The sequence below is a fragment of the Ranitomeya variabilis genome, chromosome 3 (assembly GCF_051348905.1).
Source record: "Ranitomeya variabilis isolate aRanVar5 chromosome 3, aRanVar5.hap1, whole genome shotgun sequence".
In the NCBI taxonomy this organism is placed as follows: domain Eukaryota; kingdom Metazoa; phylum Chordata; class Amphibia; order Anura; family Dendrobatidae; genus Ranitomeya; species Ranitomeya variabilis.
The window spans coordinates 219464801-219490878 of record NC_135234.1 but is presented as its reverse complement, the minus strand read 5'-3'; the positions used below and the strand labels follow the sequence as shown (position 1 = coordinate 219490878).

General features: G+C 41.7%; 1 protein-coding gene across 4 annotated transcripts in view; it reads right to left on the bottom strand.

Annotated features, from left to right (window-relative positions):
- Window positions 1-404: 404 nt before the first annotated feature.
- The window catches only part of LOC143815682 (complement decay-accelerating factor-like), a 166914-nt gene continuing 141240 nt past the window's right edge, over window positions 405-26078 (bottom strand). For 2 of the 4 annotated variants that reach the window (XM_077295193.1, XM_077295195.1), the window contains 4 exons: window positions 24934-24969; window positions 15417-15492; window positions 9652-9729; window positions 405-5555 (listed from right to left, as the gene is read on the bottom strand). In XM_077295193.1, the coding sequence (XP_077151308.1) occupies window positions 5501-5555; window positions 9652-9729; window positions 15417-15492; window positions 24934-24969 (245 nt within the window). In that variant the 3' untranslated portion in view covers window positions 405-5500. Of the gene's footprint in view, window positions 5556-9651; window positions 9730-15416; window positions 15493-17958; window positions 18322-24933; window positions 24970-26078 lie in introns of those variants that run through there. The other 2 variants (XM_077295194.1, XR_013223779.1) reach the window with 2 other exon arrangements.

Below are 26078 nucleotides of genomic sequence, written 5' to 3'. Positions count from 1 at the left end.
ATTCAATTGAATTTAAGATTAATCCAATGGGAGTAATTTCAGACAGGAACAATCTTTTGGAAGTATTTCCAGACATACTTCCAACACACACTGTTCTAGGCAGCGGATATCCATATGTACTACTAGGTCATGTGGAAAGAGTTTTTACCCCCTGATGAAGCTAACGTGAAACGCGCGTTGGGGTACTGGGCAGTGTGGTCCCGGGAACCCGGATCGCTCTTGCTAATCAGCTGTTCAGAACTGCAGCTGCATGTGTCGCGGCTGTGTGGCAGTCACAACACATGCTTGGAGAGCCCAACAAACAGGCTCTCCATGCATGTGTTACGACTAAGCCTGGTTTCAGCGCGTTCCTATGCGCTGTGGATGGCAGCGTACTTCCTCCTTGCTTCCCCAGTGAAGCCTACTGCCGGCTGCGTCCTGCGTACCTATCTTTAACATTGGGTATGCAGGGACATGGGAAATGCAGGACGCAGAAGGCAGTAGGTGGAGCTTCACAGAGGAAGCAAGTACGCTGCCATCCGCAGCACACAGGAACGCATGTCTGAAACCAGCCTTATACAGCTGCGACACATGCAGCTGCAGCGCCGAACAGCTGATCATCGGGAGCGCTCCCGGTATCCAGGTTCCAGATGCAGCTTCTTCGGTAAGCGCTATAGCTTGACGAATAAGGAGGGAGCCAAGGATATTCACTCATCTCTAGTCATAGCCATGAATACCTAAGGTCCTGCAAAGATTGCACATTATGAAAGAGCCATAGTGAATCAGAAAAACTATACTACATTTCTAATTGGTGACCTTTGCTAACATTATTATTATCATACCTACTGCATATTGGAATAGGATCTCGGAAATGGGAAAACCCCTTTAAGGCTATGTGCACACGTTCAGGATTTTTCACGTTTTTTTTCAGCCGTTTTCCGAAGAAGAAACGCTAAAAAAAAACCCCATACATAAGCATCCCATAATTTTTAATGCATTCCACAATTTTTGTGCACATACTGTTTTTTTTTCCGTGGAAAAAAAACCATCGCTGTAAAAAACACAGCATGTTAATTTTGAGGATTTTTTGCGTTTTTACTATATTACTGCATTGGGAACATCTGGAAAAAAACGCAAAAAATTCCCCCCAAAAAATGTGCAAAAAACGCGATAAAAACGCAAAAAAAACCGCATGCGGATTTCCTGCAGAAAAAGTCCGGTTTTCTTCAGGAAAATTCTGTAGACAATCCTGTACGTGTGCACATAGTCTAAGGCTAACAATTAGTTCTGGGCAGTGAATATCTGTATGTCCTACTAGAACGTATGGAAAAAAAATTTTTTCAGTTGTGAAATCTTCTGACATGTCCGTTTCATTAAATGTCTTACACATGAGAAGATTCGGAGCCATCTTTATTAGAACCCTGCATATTGTCTGCTCTTCTGCAATTATTCTCTATGTAAATGGATCAATAAATTAAGAACTTGGCATTACTATTTTCAAAACTGTAATATTATCCAATTAGTGCAGACGGTGTCAGAAAATGTATGGATAAGCATCATCGCAATGGGAATAGTAAAATCCAGTGAGAACAACACAAACATCTAAGAAGATACCTTAGCAAAGTTATATTATAGGGAATGCAATCATTGATAAAACAAACATGCCAGGTGAGCTGATCGTTTCTCTTTAACCCCTTAACCCTGCTGAGCTTTTTTGGGTTTAGCTTTTTCGCTTTTCGCTCCCCTCCTTCCCAGAGCCATAACTTTTTTATTTTTTCATCAATATGGCCATGTGAGGGGTTATTTTTTTGGGGACGAGTTGTACTTTTGAACGACACCATTGGTTTTACCATGTCGTGTACTAGAAAACGGGAAAAAACTTCCAGGTGCGGTGAAATTGCAAAAAAAGTGCAATCCCACACTTGTTTTTTTGTTTGGCTTTTTTTGCTAGGTTCTGTAAATGCTAAAACTGACCTGCCATTGTGATTCTCCAGGTCATTACGAGTTCACAGACACCAAACATGTTAAGGTTATTTTGTATCTAAGTGACGAAAAAAATTCTAAACTTTGCTTAAAAAAAACAAACAATTGCGCAATTTTCCGATACCCGTAGAGTCTCCATTTTTCATGATCTCAGGTTGGGTGAGGGATTATTTTTTGCGTGCCGAGCTGACGTCTTTAATGATACCATTTCGGTGCAGATACATTCTTTTGACTGCCTGTTATTAGCATTTTAATGCACTGTGCGGTGACCAAAAAAACATAATTCTTCCGTTTTTAATTTTTTTCCCGCTACGTCGATTAGCGATCAGGTTAATCTTTTTTTTAACCTAATATGTGTAGGTTTGATTTATTTTTACTGTTTTATTTTGAGTGGGGTGAAAGGGGGGCGATTTTAATTTATTTATTTTTTCATATTTTTAAAAACTTTTTTTTCACTTTTGCCATGTTTCAATAGCCTCCATGGAAGGCTAGAAGCTAGCACATCTTGATTGGCTCTGCTACATAGAGGCGATGCTTAGATCGCCCCTATGTAGCAGAATTACAGCATTGCTATGAGCGCTGACCACAGGGTGGCGCTCACAGCAATCCGGCATAAACAACCATAGAGGTCTCAAGGAAACCTCTGTCATGCCGACGTGCAGATGACCCCCAATCACGTGACGGGGGTCACTGCTGTGCGCATTTCCGGCTCGATGGCCGGAAGCGCTTATTAGATGCCACTGTCAGAGTTTGAGCGGGGTTCTGCCATTGGACGTACTATTTCGTCTGATGACAGAAAGGGGTTAAGAAAAACTTAATAGTTGAAAAAACAACTTTCATCACATTACATTCAAAATAATAAATAGGTTTTCAGACACCTTTAAAAATCATTCAACTTGAAATTCCCTAAAGTCTGTTTATTTGACTCCCTACATTCAATCTGAAAATGGTGGCACACAGTACAATTGACCTAGCTGCAAGTAAATTACTTTCCTTCATTTCAAAGTAACAATTTATACTAAGTATGCAACAAGACAAACCAAACAATACGCTCCTAATATTTAAATTAAAAGGAAGTGCAAGGTAATTATACGCAATAGCTAATCACGAAATTTACAGCTAACAATTGAAACCTGAACTAGATTGCCATATAAAGCTATAAAAAAAAAACCCCCTTAGGCTAGGTTTACATTGTGTTAAAGCAGCCCGCTCAACACATGCGTTAAACGGGCTGTGTTAATACAAGTGCCGACATATCATATCGTTAGCGCAGATAGAGCTAGCAGATGCTCTATCTGCACTAGCGGTGACGGACCCGGAAAAGGTGCAGCCCGCGTCCCAGGGTCCGTCACTCAATGACGGCACATCGCTAGTGCACGCCCATTTTGGGCGTGCGCTAGCGATGCGCCCGAAATAGAGCTTAATGACAGCGTTAACGGACTACGTTACACCGCGTTATGCCGGGGTGTAACGCAGTCCGTCTAACGGACTTTTACAACGTAATGTGAACCCAGCCTTAAAGGGAATCTGCCACCCCAAAAATCGTATATGAGCTAAGGCCACCGGCATCAGGGGCTTATCTACAGCATTCTGTAATGCTGTAGATAAGCCCCCCATGTAACCTGGAAGGTAAGAAAAATGCAGCAGGAAGACAAGAAGAGGACGTCACGTATGAAGATAGGAGGCGCCGGACCCGGACCGCGATGCCCATCGGACAGGACCGCCCCTGGGTGAGTATAATCTAACTTGTTTTTCTTACCTTTTAGGTTACGTCAGGGGCTTATCTACAGCATTACAGAATGCCCCTGATGCCGGTGACCTTAGCTCATATACAATTTTTGGGGTGACAGATTCCCTTTAATAAGAGCCTTAATGTCTATTATCTAGTGCACTTGATTGGCGAGCGTGGCAATAATTAGCTGGCTAAAGTAACAACAAGGTATTACATCACATTCATAACAATACTAGTAATACTAGAATAGTACAATTCTATTAAAAGGAATGATCAGTCTATACTCGGGGGTGTCACTACTCAGTCTACACTGAAGGGTTGTCACCTGAAGGCCAAATTGCATCTAATCTAAGCAAACTTACATTTTCAGTATTTCCCCAAGTCATCCAAGAGTTAAACCTGAACATTCCTGACATAACAAAAGTGGTTTCATACAAAATTTCTCAACTTGCGCAGAAGTTCTAAAGAAATCTGCACCTTCATTTTGGTGTAAAAAAAATTACAATGCCCAGATTTATCATTGCAAATTCCACCAAAATAACCTAATGGCATATTTTGAAGATCTATAGTGCTGTCTCCAATATTATTAATAAAAATATGATTACTGGCCTTTAGAATCCGGCTTCAGCACAATGGTTTTATTTCTCCTATGGCATCGCAGACAACTTTTTGCCAAAAGTCCTGAACAAGAGTCACTTATATTAGACAAATTAATATAAGTCACACTTTTCATCGCAGAAGTGAATAAAAGAAATTACCTTCCCCCATGAAATTATTGCACATTTGTAAATGTATAAATTGGGGTACAGAGATCAAAAATTTCATTGCGGTTACTCTAAAATATCAGAGACAGTAACACAGTTACAAATAAGGCAGTCAACACACAAAAGTCACGATATGTACAGATTTGGAAAGATTATCCTCTCAACATGTACTAAACAGAGTAACTGACAAATGTATGTGCAAAGTGTAATAAGGAACTTGCGCAGAATTATGCCATATGCGCCATTTGTATATATCTGGCACAAATTTTGAAGTTCACACACACTAGTACTAATTCATCCTATAATCTTGAGAATAGAACATTTACCAAAGTTATTCACGGTCTCTTCATGTATAGGTTACATGAAACACTAGGGTGAGAATTTGCTTCAGCCTATAGTTGGACCCCACTTTTCTTAGGATCTTCATGTGAAAAATGCATAAATATATTTATATAGTTTTCTGTTGCATTATCTAAAGGGCATTATACAAGAGGCCATGATCATCTATACAATTATGCATAAAAATATTTGTTTTATAATTATCTCCACATGTAAAAAAAAACCTAGCAATCCCCTGGCAAAAGATTAAATGCTTGTCATTGATCTCATCTTTTATGCATGTATAAAAATTAGCATTTGTAGGCAGCACATTCCATTGCATAAACCAGAGAATGTGCTGCAGACAATAAAATAAAGGGATTTGTACAGATGATTATACAATCATTTGTGCGAAACCTCACATTAGTAGCGACATATAAATGCTATTAAACCAGGACATGCGATATCATTGATCAATGGTCGCTGCGAGCAATTTATCTGTCCAAGTAATAGGGTTCTTATTCTTAGTCAGAGATAAGGGGATGACTATATAGGCACACATGAGGCACAGTTATCTTAGGAAGCAGCTTAAAGCCATCTCAAGAAGGCATTGTGCAGTTTGCCCCACTCTCCAGAGTGGCGGTCATGATGAAGCGTCACAAACGGTCCAGTGCTCAGAGAGGTATACATTTGCATAAAGGTCTTCGCTGTCCTTCAGGTGTATTTATGCATCGTTGCAAGCAGTGTAGTGCACATCAAGAGTTTCAGATTTAGACTTCCTAAAAGGTGAAATCACAAAAATATTACCATGTAGATTTGGGCAAAAACACTAAAGATTTTAAGATAAAAAGATCGTTAAAAAAATTCACGTAGAAAAAGCAACAGAAGTCAAAGGCTGTAAAGAAAGATTAACAAATGTTAAATTATAAAAACAGGGATAACAGCTGAAGTCCTCAAAATCCAACGAAAGCTTATTCCATATAATCTAACCCAGTCTTTAAGCTTGTGGGGTAAACCTGTTATTAGCAGCAATAACTCTAGATTGTAATCTGTTTATCATTTTCGGACTTTCCATTTGCGCCTAATGGTCAGAACGTCATGAATGTATTTTATTGCTTCTTATTTCTTAGTGTACAACTTTTGAGGACTAAAGCTTCTAATCCCTGCTTTTGAAAGAAGGTAAAAGGCAATTAGAGTACACAGTTTGCGGAAGTAAACAGTTTAAAATCTTTTTGCAAGACAGCCATTTTATGCGAGGATCATTCTTATGAGACATTTACGGTAATCACTTATTGTCAGAGGAACACGTGGAGACAAAAACATTGTGAAACAAGGCTGCACAGAAGCAAATTGTGATTGAACAAATACTTTACACGAAAGGTTAGAAACAAACATTGTGATGTATACAGACAAATGACAAGCAGTGAGCGTTATATGGAAAAAAAAAATCTGGCATCAATATTGGTATTTCAAGTGGGGCCTCATTCTACTGCAAGTTCTCCTGAAATAACACTGACTTTTTTTTCCAACCATAGATTTAAACTGTAACAATCGTTTCAGGAGAACTTGCAGCAGAATGTCTGTGTCTGCCTCTAACTCATCTTTTCTTTATAAAACTTTGAGCATTAATTGTCATCTCCTATCTCAGAAATGGAAAAATTTGTTTTTATGTCTTCACTGAACACAGATTTTACAAGATAAGATACATTACAAAAGTTTGTTATTTTCCGGTTTACTATTGATTTTTAAGATAAAAATTAAAACAATGGTTGCTCTAAACTAGCATCATTTCATTAGCGCTCCATTGTTTTAAATGTAAAACTAGTAAGAGATAAAACTGTATTTTATGTACAGCCAAGCTGCCTCATTATTGACCCCAGTAATCGGAAGGAGAGTGCTAGTCAGGAAACAGTCGCATCACAACAGACTTCCTGATTACAGCAGTCACCGTTAGCCTGTGTATCCCAGGCTGCTGCAAAACAAAACTCCTACCTGGGAAGGCATGGGTTCTGCAGCAGCTGAAGCAGCACATGTTGTGGACCACAAATAAGGGTGCTTTCACATTGCCGATCTTTCTTCCTATTATCCTGTTGGTGTACACTCACGAAAAAAAGTGCACGGCAGAACTCATGTTTGCTCTGCTGTCACCATTGCAGTCTATTGGCCCCATTGACGCACGTGTTCGGACCCCATTTTGTTGGGATCTTGGACATATGCCCCAACTTGGACACAGAACGCAATGTGAAAGCACCCTAAGGGTATTAGTCAGTGTCAGTCTATCTAGAGTAACCCGTCTGACTAGCATGACTCAAAACGTTCAGCTCAACGCAGGCATCGAGATAAAAAAAAAAAAAAAAAGGAAAGGCTTCGCTGCAGTCAATCCATTTTCTCAAATTGCTTCACCAATTAGTTTTCCTCTAATATTAAATTGAAATGGAAAAACTTCAAGTATATATATATAGTATAAGCAATTTATTCTTTATCCTGTTTACAAGTTACATCAGCAAATGAAGTGTACATTTTTTAAAAATTGTTTGCTTCCAAGCTTGTGTTTTTTTAAAGACCCATTTTTAAAAGGTTTACATCAAGTCAGTAAGTTATCTATTCATAGGACGAGGGATAACTTACTGAGCACTGGGGTCAGACAGCGATCTTGAGAACAAGCTTCTGCAGAGCCCTGTCTGAACAGCGTTGAGGTCGAGCATGTGCTCCTCTGCTCCATTCATTGTCGGAGACTGGTGGAGTGGAGCAGACCTGAGCATGCTCAACCTTCACTACATTCAGATGGGGCATTGCATAGGGCCTAGTCTTGGGATCTATGGGGGTCTCAATGTTAACCTATAGATAAACTTTTATTTTGGGAAAACCGATTTAATGTCATCGTTATTGAAAAATAAGTGCGTAAATTTATTGTTTGACATTCTTTTATTAGCCATTGGGGGGGGGGTACATGAGTTAGTATTTACATATTTATAGTGCAGTTGAAACTGCAAAAATCTGAAAAAAAATTATTACAAGCTGTAATGTGTAAATGGTAATGTGTATATTTATTGTCATATGATGACATTTTCAAAACCCAAAAAGCATTACCTACCCCACCCTTTATAGTAAACTCTTTTCCCTTGTTTATTATGCTTTTATTTATTGTTAGTATGCAACACAAGAGGGCAAGCAGTACAGTGCGATATGGACACTGCCAAAGAGATTACAAATAGATTGAAGTCCTTAAAAAGGTTTTTCTGTGCTAAAAAAATTAAGACAATCAATCAGTCTGTGATCAAAAGGAGGGCTAACCCTTATATTTCTATATTTGAGGCCTTTTTTCACAATCAAATATGTTTGGTCAATATTTCATCAGAATTTGTAAGCAAACAAACAAAAAATTAAAGTAGCTTCAAAACAGAGGATGGCTGAGTATTTTTCAGCTATAGATTTTCTCTCTGTAGGTTCCACTCCTGAGTTTGGCTTACAACTACTGATGCAAAACATTGAACAAATACTGATGTGACTGTCAGCAGGATTTCACCCCCTACCCTGAATAATATGCACATGTAACGGTTTCAAAGGCAAATCCAGCAATACCTTTACAGAGCCAGTCTGTTTCTCCATTACTGAAAAATCAGTGTTTGAATGGGATATGCAAATGAGGCTGAAGTGCTTTGGGCCTGTGGAAGCTCTTCCCAAGCCTATGTCACTACGGTTCTATTCGTGTCACTCCAGTCGTGAACGGTTTAGAGTGAAATGTTCTTTTACACAGATTATCGCCCCAATAGTGCTTACTGGAGCCTTCAGTAGTTTAGAAATTCTTATGTTACCAATGCCATCAATATGATTTGCAACAATAAGGTTGCAGAGATCCTGAGACAGCTCACTAGTTTTACCAATTATTAGATGTTTGTGTGGCACCTTGGTAATAACACATCTTTTTATAGGCCATCAGTTGAACCAGTTGATATTATTTTTCACTAAGTGCCAAGATTGCTTTCTAATTACTGATAGATTTTAGGTGGTGTCATAACTTCCATGGCTTTTAGCACCTTTTTTTCTTCGTGTTCAATATTTTTTTCCCTGTGTCATTTCTCATTACTATACATAACAATTTATGGACATCTATGTTTTGCCTGTGTAGATTGGGTAGGTTTTTATCTATATCTGGTGAGAATTTCATGTCAATAGCACCTTTAGAAATATATTTACTTAGAAAATTGGTCACGTGATGAAAGTGGGAAACTGGCTATTACAAGATTGCTATATGCTGCTGGGAAGCTTATTGCGATGCATTGGTTAGATGAAAAACCACCAGTCTGAAGATAGTTTGTGAAACTTTATTGTCCTCATGGAAAAGAGTATTTACATTAAGAGAGGTCAACATACAAAGTTTGAAAATGTGTGGGGCAGATGGATGGATTGTCCGGGTGTGGAGTCTGTTGAGCTGTTGCAGAGTAGGTTGGGAGTGGGTTAATTACCTATGCAGAAATTGTACTTGTGCGGCTGAGCTTTTGTGTAGCTGTGTATAATTTTATCAAGAGGAGATGTACCAGTTTGATAATAAAGGATATTGGGATGGGGTTTGGGGAGGTACAGGAGGGGTGGGGTACTGGGTAAAGGGGCTGGTTTGTGTTAAATGAAAATGTATCAATCTGCTTTCTGTCTGAAGTTTGTGTCAGACTGTATTACATTTTTGATATATGCCTTAATATAAAGTACTTGATAATAAAAAAAGAAAAAAAAAGAAAAAGAAAATTGGTGACGTGTTCAATACTTATTTCACCTGCTGTAAATAGTATGTGGGGTGAAATCCTTTTGACTGATTACTTTAAAGGTCTTAAATGCTTTAGTCCAGAAAAACCCATTTAGTGGCAAGAGTAGAGATACCTTGTAGAATTATTTGATTCAATGAGCTCCTGCTCAGTTGGCTTGAACTTGTCATTTTTGTTTTCACAAATATATACACTGGATAAAGAAGAAACAATGCTAATATTGCTCAAGACTGAAGAAAAAAATCACTGTATATAACTTTTTAAGGAGTTTTTTCATAACTTAACTTAAGAACAAAGTTAAACCATGCAAAAAAGTGTAATAAATGCAGACCTGACAACGTTCTAAAGAACTAGAGATACTGCACATAGCCAGGATTTTTCAGAATCCTTTGGATGGATTAGTATAAACTATTATTATAATACAAGGCATGAAAAAGTACAAGATATTGCAAAAGTCAAACAAAAATTATTAGAATTTAAGATCTGTGTAATCTAGAACTGATTGTCAGTTTTACGTCTTCAGAGTTAAATTTTGTTACTGTAAGCCTTAAAAGAAAAAACGAACTCCTTAAAAAAATTAAAAGGAACGATTTCATGCAACTCCCATTGTCTATTATTAAACTCAGAATGAAATCAATTAACCTGTGTCATACTTACTGCTGTAGTTCGCATTCGCTAAACCACAATGCAACTAATCTGAAGCGTCCGTGTTCGTATAGGTGATTGATGGCTTCCATAATATTGGAAGATTTTTTTTTCCCCTCACATATTTACGAAGAAAAGCCTCATATTTCCTTATTGTAACATTAGGCACTACATGTTTAGCCAATACATCGTAAAAATAAACATACTTTTTTCAAATGGATTTTTTAGCTTTTCCCATTTAGGCCCTGCTCGCATCCATATCAGGAGGAAAGCAGGGCCAGTGAAGTCACTTCTACAGATATGTTGGCTCTGTCCACTTCATAGCTGCCACTTGCAAACCCAAGTCTGTAGATGTCTACAGAAATGTTCAGAAATATATGTTGGGTCGCTTTTACGAGATCTCGCCTACCTGACCAATTTGCTAGAACAGGACAAGTGCGTGATACCTGAAAGCCGTCAGTTATGTGTAGATGTGACATCACAGATCACGCTCACCACCTGATACGGATGTGTGTATAGCTGGATTACCCTTTTCATTGAAATATCATTTTCAAGAACAAACTTAATGTCACATTATGAGAAGAAAAACACTTTTTTTTTTTTACTGTGGAAAGCCTCTCCGCATTTGGAATAGTATAGACTTTTGGATGCTTAAAATCCAGCGTTTCTTATTCCACAAATCATATAACCCTAACAGAAGAATTTATAAGCAGTACAGCAGAAAACATGACCAGGTTTTTAAAGGGAAAAAAAAAAAGACATTATTAACAGACATTTCAGAACATGCTAAATAAGGCCGGGATCACACACAGCCAGATACGGCCGAGTCTCACAGGTTAAAACCCAGCTCTGGCACCGGCACTCCAGAGCGGAGCGTGCGGCCGCATAGCAATACATGGAGCTGCACGCTCCGCTCCGGAGTGCCAGAGCTTGGTTTTAACCTGTGAGACTCGGCCGTATCTCGCTGTAGCGTGACTCCGGCCTAAGAGAAAATCACCAGTTGTCATAAAATTATATCCCAGTGATCTGGACTCATCAACTATGAAACTGCTTTTCTGAAGCCCAAACTGTGACAAAAAAGAAATCATTGTAGAAGTATTAGCGTGCGTGTCCATGATCAGGATGGCCGGCGGTATCGTCGGAGCGGCAAACCCACTCGGCGCTAAGCCCCGCCCCCTTCTGGGACGCAATGATGCCGGATGTGTTCATTGTACACATCCGGGATCATCGCACCCCTCGCATAGGGCCCTGTGTTATTCCTTGCGGCAACGCAGCGTCGCCGCAAGGAACACGGACATGCTGCGATCTGAAAAGAAACGCAGCATGTCCGGAGTCGCAGGGCCACCGCGTGTGCGTTTCCACGCATAGTGGACACGGGATTTCAAAAAATCCCCTCCACTATGCTGGAACATCTGGACGCTGCGTGTTTGACGCTGCGGCCCCACGCAGCGTCAAACACGCAGCCTTTCCTGACCGTGGACACGTACCCTTAGGTGAAAACAAAACATGTCCTACACGTCACAGCCAAGGTCTTAACAAAGATAAAAACAGTGGCTGCTTAACTGTTAATAAAGGAAAATTGGTGAACATTAAAATAAAGATCCTCCCAGTGTAGATCTCAAATGTATAGAGCCGATGTATGTGTACATCTACATGGCAAACAGCTGTCACACATTGGCTACCACTGTAAAAAAAAACAATGCACAATATAACATTATACTTTTAACATTAAGACTAATAACAAGAAGATGTTTAACAGATATTTCGAACCTGGTGCGAACAAAATCCAGCACACAATATTACAACACATAAGGCTTTGTTCATTTTAGTAATACTACAATAATGGAAGGGCTGAACCAATGCTTGACCAATACTTTACATACACCAGCAGGAGGTCTGGAAGTGTGTAAAGGTACCGTCACACTCAGCGACGCTGCAGCGATATAGACAACGAGCCGATCGCTGCAGCGTCGCTGTTTAGGTCGCTGTAGAGACGTCAAACACAGCAGCTCCAGAACGATGCAGGAGCGATCCTGTGACGTAACGGTGACGCACTTATCGTTCTCACAGGTCATTTAGCTCCATGTAAAACATTGCTGACATCGTTGCTTTTGCTGTCAAACACGACGATACACGCCGATCTGACGACCAAATAAAGCTCTGGACTTCTAGCTCCGACCAGCGATATCACAGCGGGATCCAGATCGATGCTGCGTGTCAAACACAACGAGATCGCTATCCAGGACGCTGCAACATCACGGATCGTTGTCGTTCTCGTTGTAAAGCTGCTGAGTGTGAAGGTACCTTAAGTCAAAGATCCTAGCATTTAAGGCCAAGTGCACACGTTGCAGAATTGCCGCGGAAATTTACTATTGATGCAGCATCAATAGTAAAAGATAGAGTGTTAAAAATAATAATAATAATAAAAAAAAATCATAATATTCTCACCTTCCGGCGTCCCGCACAGATTTTCCGCTCCTTGCGATGCTCCGGTCCCAGTAATGCTTTGTGGCATGACCCCAGATGACGTACGATCTCACGAGACCGCACGCCACCACAGGTCATTTTCACAATGCATTATTGAGACCAGAGCATCGCGAGGATCGGGAAAGCTGCGCGGGATGCCAGAAGGTGAGAATATTATGATTTTTTATTCTTTTTTTTTAACAATTATATGGTACACAGGGCCTGGAGGAGAGTCTCCTCTCCTCCACCCTGGGTACCATCCGCACATGATCTGCTTACTCCCCGCATGGTGGGCATAGCCCCATGCGGGAAGTAAGTGGATCAATGCATTCCTATGTGTGCAGAATCCCCGCGATTCCGCACTTTAATGAACATGCTGCGTTTTTTTTCCAGAATGCGATTCCGCCGCGGAAAAAAACTCAGCATGTGCAGAAAAAAAGCGGAATGCCTTCTAAAAATAGGATGCTTAATGTATGCATTTGTTTTGCGGTTTTATCGCGTTTTTATAGCGAAAAAATGCGAAAATTCCTAAGGCTCTGTGCACACGGTGTGGATTTAGTGCGGACCCACAGCGGATTTTTCCACGCACTACAGTACAATGTAAATCAATGTGGGGAAAAAAAAAAAAGCTGTGCAGCTGGTGTGGAAAAACGCTGCGGATTTAAAAGAAGTGCATGTTACTTCTTTTGTGCAGATCTGCAGCGTTTCTACACCCTTCCATTATAGAAATCAGCAGTGGTAAAAGCCGCATAAAATCCGTGGCAAATCTGCACCTGCAAATTCTGCCAGGAGATGCGGATTTTGTGCAGAAAATTCTGCACCCCATTCCCAAACGTGTGCACATAGCCTTACTGGAAAGCAAATAAACAAACAAAACAGCATGCCAAGCTATTTTGCCAGTTCTGTGTGGGAACCTTCAATCAGATGAAAACACAGCACCAACACTGCTTATATGGTCGTACATGCACCAATGTAAGGCAGTGGTTTAATAAAAAAGGCCACCAATGTTAAAGTGGTATTACCATCTCCACGATCCTATCCCAATATGCACTAGGTGTAATATTTTTAAAATAACTTCAATTAGAAATGTAGTACAGTTTTTTTGATTAGCCATGTCTCTTTCCTCAAGTACAGGCATTGCAGCACCTTAGGCATCCATGGTTAAATCCACTGATGAAATGACAGTTCGCTAGTTAGTTGCCAAACATGGATAACAAAGTTCCTGCAATGCCTGCACATGAGGAAAGAGACATAAAAAAAGAACTATACTACATGCCTAATTGGAGGTATTTGCTAATATTATTATTACACCTATTACATATTGGGACAGGATCTTGAAGATGGGAATACCCCTTTAAAACCACTGTTTTGCAGTCTACAAAATAAACTCTTTTACAATTAAAATATCTATATTAGCAAAATAAATATAAGAACTCAGCAATATGATGCAATGACTATAGAATTATTAGCGATCACATGGGTGAGGAAGATATAGTGACTTCATCAAAAGTACATATCGGACCCACTAAGAAACCAATGTTTTGGCACAGATTGACCCTTCTCGTCTAGTCTTGAATGTGGACAGGCTGTGTATGGTGGCAGTGTCGGCAACAGATGAGGAATATTCCATTTATATTAAAATATATAATAAAATATAACATTTGGACTACTTACATCAAATAAAGTTCATGCAATCCTACTTGTGAAAATCCTAAAGATGTCAGAGTTCAGATGGCAGACAGTAGGAATTTTCAAAACTTGGTAATATCTAATAAATGCATTCTCATTGCATCAAGTTGCTGTGTGCTGCAGTTTTCTTACACTCATACTATAGAGTAGCTATTTCCAGACACGTGTGAGCGTCAAAAGTAGAGCAGATTTAGATGAGCATATACTTGGCTTGGTGAAATAAATTAAAGGAAACCTGTCAGGTCCGATAACGCTATTAACCATCAAATATAAGGTTAATCTACAGGTTAATAAAATTATGAAGGTGTCCGGCTGCAGTACTGGAAGTGCGGCACCTGGGAGAAAATGAACTTTATTTGTCCTGGGAACTGCGGTATTTGAGTAATTCAGGCATGCCCGCAGCAAATACAGTTACCGCTCACAGCACTAAGAGCGATGACTAAGCACGGCCCAGCACTGACTGACAGCCGGCTGAACAGTCCAACAGTGGGATGCAGTGGGATCTCTCTCTCTCTCTCCCCTCGGACAGTGTAAATTGCTATATTTCTCGGACTGTGTATATCGCTACATCCAAAACGGTAAGATGGCGTTTATACCCCCACCCCCTGTGACGCCGCGGAAAGCAAGACAAGACCTATGTCATCACGCTGCCCACACTCGTTCATTGGCTGAAAAAATGGCGGTTAAAGCGTCATACGAAACGCGACTTTGGCGCGAAGATCGCCGACCGCATGGCTGATCCCACACTGGGATCGGCTCGGGTTTCACGAAACCTGACTTTGCCGAAAGTTGGCGACTTATGAAATTGACCGATCCGTTTCGCTCAACCCTAGTAAGGAAGGTTGTGGATCACTGCTACAGAGGTTGGAGAATACTTTCATAGGGCACAAACAACACAAAAACAGTACCATTTTCACATTGACTATCTTAGTAGAGAATATGTCTATGTGTACATCCATATATAAAATTAACCCATAAAACAAGAAAAAGATTGTATAAGTAAACAAAACAATTAAAAAGTAATGAGGTTTTTAGCTTCTGATGACAAAAATGATCATCAAATTAAAGAACAATACTTACCCTGATTTATTATTTAAACAGCAACAACAACAAACCAGGATAGCAAGGAGTACAGCAAGAATTCCTATAACAATTCCTAAGAGAAAAGTAAAAAAATGTTACTGATAGCAAAAACACAAGATATTAAATGATCATATAGACTTGTTTCAGTCCAGAGGTGTGGACATTTTTTCACAAAGTCATTGTCACTGCACAAAACGTCTTATCTGGAAGAAGAGGAGAATCAGAGGTTTGCTGTGAAATGATGAGGTCAGTCTGACACAATCACTGTAAAGCCTCTTTCCCAGGTCAGTGTGCCCCCTATGTGTTGTGACAGTTTTCACACATACCAGAGACAGTCACACATAGACCAATTCAAGTGAGTGGGCCTGTGCACATGTCAGTGTGTTTCCACGGACTGTGTGTCCGTGGGCCAAATATGTATACTTGCCCATTTTTTTTAATTTATTTATTTATTTTTTTTAATAGCAGCACGGGCCACAAAACATCCCATACACGAGCACACTGATACCACACAGATGACATCCGTCTGTCATAAGTGTGACATGTACCGGCGCCTAGCGGTACTGTTAGCTTTGTTCCCCAGTGCCAGTTGCAGAAGACTGCTCTCATCATTCTGCCAGCGCTAATCTCCGCACAAGCAAGGGAGAATGTTGAGAGTTATATTCAATTGATAACAGCGAGAGAAGGTGGAGGCTGATGGGACTACAACTCCTATCAGCCTACACCTGCTAAGAACAGCGAGAGCAGGCACCGTTTGACACGAGTATTCATTAGCCACGGCGTGCGCTATAAATAACTGAAAAAATGGTATGTGTTCCCCTGTTTTTTTGATAACCAGCCAGGCGAAACTGACAGCTGAGGGCAGTAATGCACAGCTGTCAGCAAGGCTGGTTATCAAGAACAGAGGGGTCCACCAGTGTTTTTTAATTATTTAAATAAATAATTTAAAAAACATGGCGTGGGGTCTCCCCAATTTTTGACAACCACCCCTGGCTAAAGTAGACAGCTGGCAGCTGATATTCTCAGGCTGGTAATGGGCGATGGATATTGTCCCCTCCCAGCCGAAGAATGGCAACCCGCAGCCACCCAGAAAAGGTGCATCTATTAGATACGCCAATTCTGGCGCTTTGCACAGCTCTTCCTACTTGTCCTGTGGCAAGTTGGGTAAAATTTGTGGGTTTGATGTCACCTTTGTATTGTCCGGTGACATCAAGCCCACGGATTAGTAATGTATACATTTTAGTTAAAAATAAACCCAGTAATATTCAACTAATTTAAATTCCATTGAAGCCCTCGTCTATTGTAATAAAACAAAAATACGGCATGGGGCAAAACGTTGGATAGGTGAGGGATATGGTTGTTTTTTCTTTTTGCTTTATTATAGGAGACGAAGGCTTCAATTGAATGGGAATTAGGTCAGTGTAACTTGCTGTATGTTTATTTACCTTTCCACTATAGGATAAGTAATGGATAGGCATCTTATAGATAACTAAAAGGGTTGGAAAACTAAAATCCCCGTCAATGAGAATGTTTTTAAAGAGTCACTGTTAGTACAAATGATGAAAAAAACTTCGTAATATAACTTATCAGAGAAATAGGTTTCCTTCTCTTCCTGGACTGATCGTTCATTCTCATTTCCATGAATATAATCGGTCTCCATTAAATACCGTATATACTCGTGCATAAGCAAAGTTTTTCAGCACTTTTTTTGTGCTGAAAATGCCCCCCCTCGGCTTATACACGAGTAACGGTCCCAGAAAGTTGGCGGGAAAGGGGGAGCGGCGGAGCAGCGGGTCACAAAGGCCAGAGCCGGCGGCTGTGGCTAAAGCTTGTGCCGCTGCTGTAATAGCGCACAGTGCCAGCCGCAGGTTTCCAGCACACATCATACTCACCTACCGGCACGCCCTCGGTGCTGGCACTGCATCTCATTCTGGCCGCTGGCGCCTGCAGCTCTTCCAGCTCTCCACTCCCATAGGCATGGCATGCATATTCATTACCTTAATGAGCGGGGCCACGTGATCGCTCTGCAGGAAGAGCTGCTGGAAGCCGGAACAAGATGCAGTGCCACCAGGTAAATAAGCTGTTTGTTTTTTTAAAACCGGAATCATACATAGGGATATTGAGCCATGCACACCAGGACAGGGACTGGAGAGCCGTGCACACCAGGACAGGGACTGGGGAGCCATATGCACACAATGACAGGGACTGGGGAGCCATGCATACAATGACAGGGACTGGGGAGCCATGCATACAATGACAGGGACTGGGGAGCCATGCATACAATGACAGGGACTGGGGAGCCATGCATACAATGACGGACTTGGGAGCCATGCATACAATGACAGGGACGGGGGAGCCATCCATACAATGACAGGGACGGGGGAGCCATGCATACAATGACAGGGACGGGGGAGCCATCCATACAATGACAGGGACGGGGGAGCCATCCATACAAAGACAGGGACAGGTGGGGCCATGCATACCATGATGGGGATGAGGGGACAAATACAAATGCTTATACTCGAGTCAATAAGCTTACCCAGTTTTTCATGGCAAAAGTAGGTGCCTCGGCTTATACTCCGGTCGGCTTATACTCGAGTATATGCAGTACATTTTTAAGTGAGAGATGAGATGGCAGTTCAAGTCTTTAGAATGAGTGTGTGGAAAAGCTAGAGGTAGGCCCCAACACGGTACTGCACTTTCTCTTTTTTGTAAGAGGAATATAACAAATTGCCTTCAGTGTAGCATTAATATTTGCAACTCTAAATCTGAAAAAGTTTAAAGTTTTATAAACAATTGTATTCATCTGGACTGAGGGTCTCATCAAGGGACAGAGAAGGTTTCCTTGGAGCGGCGGGACTTCCCAGCATAAAGGACTGTGATAGGAGGAGGTTGGAAGAACCTATAACAGAAGAAGAGATAAAAAGTGCTAAAGTGCTATCATGTCAATGACAAATATAAGATATACTTAGGCACACTCTGGGGAGTCTGATGCAACAAAGTGTTTAATACATACAGTATTCATAATGTTCACAAACGTTTCGATCTGCAAAAGACCTTTATTAGTGTGCTCTATAACTAATCGGAGAAGGGTATGTCAAATAAACCCTTGAGAGAAAGATATTGCATCAAAAATATATATTTGGATAAACAGGAAATCCTGTGGATAGAGGGCTAGGCCAGCCAATCAAGTTGGAAACAGCTGGAGAGCAGGAGGGAGATGCGGTATCCAGACACCAGACTTGCGGTGGATACCACGTCTCCCTCCTGCTCTCCAGCTGTTTCCAACTTGATCGGCTGGCCTATGTATTAAACACTTTGTTGCATCAGACTCCCCAGAGTGTGCCCAAGTATATCTTATATCATATTTTATGGTCTGGGCACCTACTATTTGGCACCTCTACTATTGGGCTGTGCTGACCATTTACTGAACCGCAATGACAAATAATAGGCACCCTGGGGCTGACGGACTCCCGGTTGAGATCTATAAGAACTTGATGGATGCATCAGTGGCCAAATTAAAGGTAGTCTTTGAGGAGGCGTTAGAGGAAGGTGAGCTGCCGGCATCAATGAGAGAGGCAGTAGTGGTGGTTATTCCGAAGGAAGGTAAAGATCTGGAGTTGGCGGAATCTTATAGGCCCATCTCGTTGCTGACGGCAGATGTTAAGATTTTGGGCAAGGCAGTGGCTAACCGCTTAGCGAGTGTAGTCCAGGACCCGGTCTATCCTGATCAATCTGGTTTTATGCCAACTAAATCTACAGCAATAAATTTGCGCAAACTTTTTTTTTAACTTGCAGCTGCCATCGGATAACGAGGGTAGTAGGGTTGTGGTGTCCCTGGATGTGCGTAAAGCGTTTGATAGTGTCGGATGGAGGTATTAAGAGGTTTTGGATTTGGGCCGACTTTTATATCATGGGTGCGACTACTGTATACATCCTCGACTGCTAGGGTTAGAGTTAATGGACAATTGTCTGAAAGTTTTGATCTTTATAGTGGGACCAGTCAAGGGTTGTCCACTGTCTCCCTTACTCTTTGCGCTGGCAGTGGAGTCCTTGGCGCAGACAAATAGAAATGCAGCCTCAGTCAGGGGGTTTAGGTATGGCCTAATAAAAGAGAAAATAGCCCTACATACAGATGACGTGTTACCTTTCTTGGAGGATTCTGGGGAGTAGTCGTTGGGAGCGATGAACATCCTTATGATATTTGGGACTGTATCAGGCCATGAAATTAAGTGGGAGAAATCTAATATTCTGGTGGTGGATGAAAGTTGCGATGATCTCCTGATAGCAGGGGAGGGTAGTAAGTTGGCAGTGATTCGACAGTTTAAATATTTGGGTATCCTGGTGTCACTTCCCCTCTCGAGTTATGTGGACCTGAATTTAAATCCATTGCTGGGTAGATTTAGAAGTAAAATAGGGGTGTGGTGTAGATTACATCTTTCAGTGGTGGGAAGAATAAACCTGATTAAAATGGGCAGAGCTGGAGTCCTGGGTTCAAATCCCACCAAGGACAACAACTGCAAGGAGTTTGTATATTCTCCCCGTGTTTGCGTGGGTTTCCTCCGGATTCTCCGGTTTCCTCCCACATTCAAAGACATATTGATAGGGAATGTAGATTGTGAGCCCCATTGGAGACAGTGAAGATAATGTGTGCAAAACTGTAAAGCGCTGCGGAATATGTTAGCGCTATATAAAAATAAAGATTATTATACAAAAATAAAATTATTATAAAAAAATAAAGATTATTATTAAAATGTCTTTCATGTCCCAATTACTGTACGTGTTGCACAATACCTCCATATGGTTGCCCCAAAGATGGTTTTGTACCATCAATTCTATATTTAGAGATCTGGTTTGGGGCAAAAACAGCCAAGATTTAAGTTGTGACAAAGAAGGAAGGAGAAGACCGGTTTTCTCAATGTATCCGCACTGACCACACTCGATGGAAATGTTCTTGAAAGCTTTATTGTGCCAACTCGTTTCGTGGCAATCTGTCACTTCCTCAGGGCCAAAGACTTAATTCAAGGTTTAAGTTGGAAATGCTGCAGAGGCCCAAGGATAGAGGGGGACAGGCATTTCCAAACCCTTGGATCTATTTTTTAGAAGCAGGGTCAACAGATGAGAGGCTGGAGGGAAGTAAATGGTATGGGTTCAGTACAAAGGATTCTGGTTCAGCTGTTGGGAAGGGTTCCATTAGTTCAGGGTTTGGAGGCAGGTAGTTTTAGGAAGTTTGGAATAGTTTATCCCACTATAACACTTATACAAAAGGTATGGGAGGCAATTAAAAAGACTAGGGGAGTGGAACATCTAACACATTTTTCTCCAATATGGCAAAACAAAATATTACCAGAGTTTATTAAAATGGGGGAAATCAAAAATTGGAAGATATTGGGAATACAATATATGGCCCAAATACAGGATGTGCAAGGATTGACATCTTTTGAGATGCTGCAAGAGAACTATGGGTTACCAGAGACTTGTAGGTTTCAATATAGACAGCTGAGGAATGCCTACATAACAACACAGAGTAAAACAGTTACCGTATATACTCGAGTATAAGCCGACCCGAGTATAAGCCGACCCCCCTAATTTTGCCACAAAAAACTGGGAAAACTTATTGACTCGAGTATAAGCCTAGGGTGGAAAATGCAGCAGCTACCGGTGAATTTCAAAAATAAAAATAGATGCTCCATACTGTTCATTATGGCCCCATAGCTGTGCCATATAGTGCTCTGCACCATTATTGCCCCATAGCTGTGCCATATAGTGCTCTGCACCGTTCATTATTGCCCCATAGCTGTGCCATACAGTGCTCTGCACCATTATTGCCCCATAGCTGTGCCATATAGTGCTCCGCACCGGCCATTATTGCCCCATAGCTGTGCCATACAGTGCTCTGCACCATTATTGCCCCATAGCTGTGCCATATAGTGCTCTGCACCGTCCATTATTGCCCCATAGCTGTGCCATACAGTGCTCTGCACCATTATTGCCCCATAGCTGTGCCATACAGTGCTCTGCACCATTATTGCCCCATAGCTGTGCCATACAGTGCTCTGCACCATTATTGCCCCATAGCTGTGCCATATAGTGCTCTGCACCATTATTGCCCCATAGCTGTGCCATATAGTGCTCTGCACCGTCCATTATTGCCCCATAGCTGTGCCATACAGTGCTCTGCACCATTATTGCCCCATAGCTGTGCCATACAGTGCTCTGCACCATTATTGCCCCATAGCTGTGCCATACAGTGCTCTGCACCATTACTGCCCCATAGCTGTGCCATATAGTGCTCTGCACCATTATTGCCCCATAGCTGTGACATACAGTGCTCTGCACCATTATTGCCCCATAGCTGTGTCATATAGTGCTCTGCACCATTATTGCCCCATAGCTGTGCCATATAGTGCTCTGCACCATTACTGCCCCATAGCTGTGCCATATAGTGCTCTGCACCATTATTGCCCCATAGCTGTGCCATATAGTGCTCTGCACCATTATTGCCCCATAGCTGTGCCATATAGTGCTCTGCACCATTACTGCCCCATAGCTGTGCCATATAGTGCTCTGCACCATTATTGCCCCATAGCTGTGCCATATAGTGCTCTGCACCATTATTGCCCCATAGCTGTGCCATATAGTGCTCTGCACCATTACTGCCCCATAGCTGTGCCATATAGTGCTCTGCACCATTACTGCCCCATAGCTGTGCCATATAGTGCTCTGCACCGTTGCCCCATAGCTGTGCCATACAGTGCTCTGCACCATTGCCCCATAGCTCTGCCATATAGTGCTCTGCACCGTCCATTATTGCCCCATAGCTGTGCTGCTGCAATAAAAATAATAAAACACATACTCACCTCTCTTGCAGCTCCTCGGCGCCATCTTCCCGGCGTCTCTCTGCACTGACTGATCAGGCAGAGGGCGGCGCGCACACTATATGCGTCATCGCGCCCTCTGACCTGCACAGTCAGTGAGGAGAGAGAGAGACGCCGGGAAGATGGAGACAGCGCCCGGCGTGTGGAACGAGGACAGGTGAATATGCGATACTTACCTGCTCCCGGCGTGCCGCTCCTTCCCCCGGACAGCTGGTCTTCGGTGCCGCAGCCTCTTCCTCTATCAGCGGTCACCGGCACCGCTTCATTAGAGAAATGAATAGGCGGCTCCGCCCCTATGGGAGGTGGAGCAGCCTATTCATTTCTCTAATGAGCGGTCCCACGTGACCGCTCAGGGGAAGAGGCTGCTGCACCCGGAGACCGTGGGACGGGCAGGGGGAGCGACAGGAGCGCCGGGACTAGGTGAGTATGCATCAGCGCCCTCTCCCCCTCACCCGCCGACCCCACCGCCGACCGTGACTCGAGTATAAGCCGAGGGGGCACTTTCAGCCCAAAAATTTGGGCTGAAAATCTCGGCTTATACTCGAGTATATACGGTAATATGGAGATTCATAAAGATATTTTGGTGGACTATGTCTGCGCGAAGGAGGGAACAAAAGGGGTGGTTTCAGATATTTACAAGGATTTGTTGTATACCTTTTTAAACAGATACCCGATTAAAGCAAAAGAGAAATGGGAGGAAGAGTTGGGAAGGATAGAGGAGGATAAATGGGAAGAAATCATGGAGTATATTCCCCAATTATCATTAAGTGAGCCGGGAAGACTCTCGTAGATATACGTGCTCCATAGAGTATATAGAACTCCAGGTGGTAACTTGAAATATGTAAAACATGTCTATTTTGACAAAATTGAATTTGTTTGTTAATTTTGAATTCTGTTAATAAAACTCTATCTGATAAAAAAAATGATATGCAAATGATGATAAAAAGGAAACAAGATTTTTCAAAACATCTCAATTTATTCAGTTTTTAGTATAATAGCCATGAGAATGTCTTGCTAACATTGTGGTTAATAATGGTTTTTAGTGGAATATTCTGCAGCGCTGAATGCACTCATCACTGCAAATCAAGATCCGCTGATAGTAGCTCCCTTTGCAGTTGATCATGACTAAGACACAAGTTGGAATGCGTTGTTCTTCCCTAACAGAGTGATAGTGCCCAACATCATGTGTTATTTGTTTTAATAGCTTTTCAATAAAAGTTATTTTTAGCCACCTCTGCCCATCGCTGGATCCTCCTTCCTCTTTTTTCTAATCATTGTCGCTACTCAACCTGATCCGTGCATAGCGCTGAGCACGAACACACATGATGGTAAGCTAGCTTCACAATACTGTTCACTCAAAGTGTTCCAAAAGAAGTTTTTCAACACAAGAATGCATGGTGCTGGTGCTATGGTGAGCAGTTCTGTGACCTAAGCTTGCTCCTATGGCTTGCAGCATCTGAGAACTTGTCTCTTATTAAGCACATCTAGGACGTCTTTAATTGGCAACATCAAAAGGAGCGGCAAGCAGCGGATCTTGATGATTTGCGTGCTCAAGTGCATTCAGTATGGCAGAACATTCCTCTGACAACCATTAATAACTAAATTGATGGCATGGCAAAATGTTTAAGTGCGAGTATTAATGCATGTGGTGTTCAGGCTCCATACTGAATAAATCAAGATGTTCTGAAAATATTACTTCCATGTTTTCATAATTTGCATATCATTACCATGTCTACTGATCTTTTATTTCATCAGATATACAATCTCCCTGTTAAATAAAGGTCTATGTAATATTCAAATGATGCTCTAAGGCCTAGGTGTATGTTGCATATTAATTATTGAATTCTGTACTGAGCACATTGCCTCTCGCTGACATTACAAAAGCTATTTCTGTATATTTAGCTTACCATATAGAGAGAACACGTAATCTATGGGACATATATAAATCACTTGGGAGCCTCCTCCTGCTGTCACCTTCACTCTCTACAGACTCCAGCCAGACTGAATGAACAGCTAGTAGCTGTGCTTATGAAGACTTCTACCATACTCCATGACAGGGACAGACGCCATTTTCCATTCAGAATCATATGGACAATCTCTTTGTAACTACTTCACCTATTTTATGTTTTACTGCAATGTGGGTTTTTGTGCACAATCCAATAAACCACTACATTTTTTATGAAAATATCATGACATTTTTCTTTAAGAGTATCCAATCTGGTAAAGAGTCCTGATTAAATAAATGTGCGAAATAAGCATATTTAACAGTGTATAACACACAGATACTGTGACAACATCCCCATTCATGTGCTACATGGAGCATTGTGATATTTTGTGATCCACAGAAAATTTAATAGTAACAGAAAAGAAGCCTGCACCTAATATTTGATTTATGGTGAGAAAATAATATCAGCACACTGGGCAAAAACATTATTAAAAATAATGGTTGCAGGTGTTTAAGTAGGCAGTCTACATGAAACGGGGGTTAAATTAGTATGTTTGATAAGTCCTGCTGCAGATATCTCTTGTGAAAACAGCCAAATAAAATAAAAAAGGCAGCCAAGGTATATCTGATGAATCTGAAATTGGTAAAAATACACAATTAAACAAAAACTATTAAACTCTAAACCACTTACCTACAATAGCACCAGTGCTGAGACCTTTCTCAGGCTCTAAAATGAAGCAAAAATTAAAACACTTGTTTAGCAACTATAGTAATGTTGGAAAGATGAAAAAAAAAAAAAAAAAGAAAAAAAATAGAAATAAGATCTGAATAGGATTCCCAAAGTATTCAATTTAATAGTTTCTGGCTGCATTAAAGGGGAGCTATCACCACTGAAAATGCTATTTACCTGCAGATAAAGGGTTAGTCTGCAAGTAAATAGTGTTACAATGTTGTCCTGCTGCCTTAGGCCTCTTTCACACGTCTAAGGCCACGTTCACACTTTGCGGCGTCCCTCTGCGGGTTCTCCCGCAGCGGAATTGATAAATCTGCAGGGCAAAACCGCTGCGGTTATCCCTGCAGATTTATCGCGGTTTGTTTTGCGGTTTCCGTTGCGGGATTACTCCTATACTATTGATGCTGCATATGCAGCAATATGCAGCATCAATAGTAATGTTAAAAATAATAAAAATTGGTTATACTCACCCTCTGATGTCCGGATCTTCTTGGCGCTGCACACGGCGCTCCGGTTCCAAAGATGCTGTGCCAAGAAGGACCTTCGTGACGTCACGGTCATGTGTTATGTGACCGCGACGTCACCACAGGTCCTGCTCGCACAGCAACTGAGACCGGGCGGCCGCGTGCAGCGCTGAGAGGTGAGTATAGCATCATTTTTTATTTTAATTCTTTTTTTTTTTACACTACTTATGCTTCCCAGGGCCTGGAGGAGAGTCTCCTCTCCTCCACCCCGGGTAGCAACCGCACATTAGCCGCTTACTTCCCGCAACGTGGGCACAGCCCCATGCGGGAAGTAAGCGGTTCAATGCTTTCCTATGGGTGCAGAATCGCAGCGATTCTGCACAAAGAAGTGACATGCTGCGGGTTTTAAACCGCTGCGTTTCTGCGCGGTTTTTCCCGCAGCATGTGCACTGCGGTTTGCGGTTTCCATAGGGTTTACATGTAAATGTAAACGCTATGGAAACTGCTGCGGACCCGCAGCATCAAAATCGCCGCGGATCCGCGGGAAAAACCGCAAAGTGTGAACGTGGCCTTAATATTTCCAATACCGCAGAATCACAGTCCTGATAAGATGGTGATGTCACCGCTGCTCACTGATGC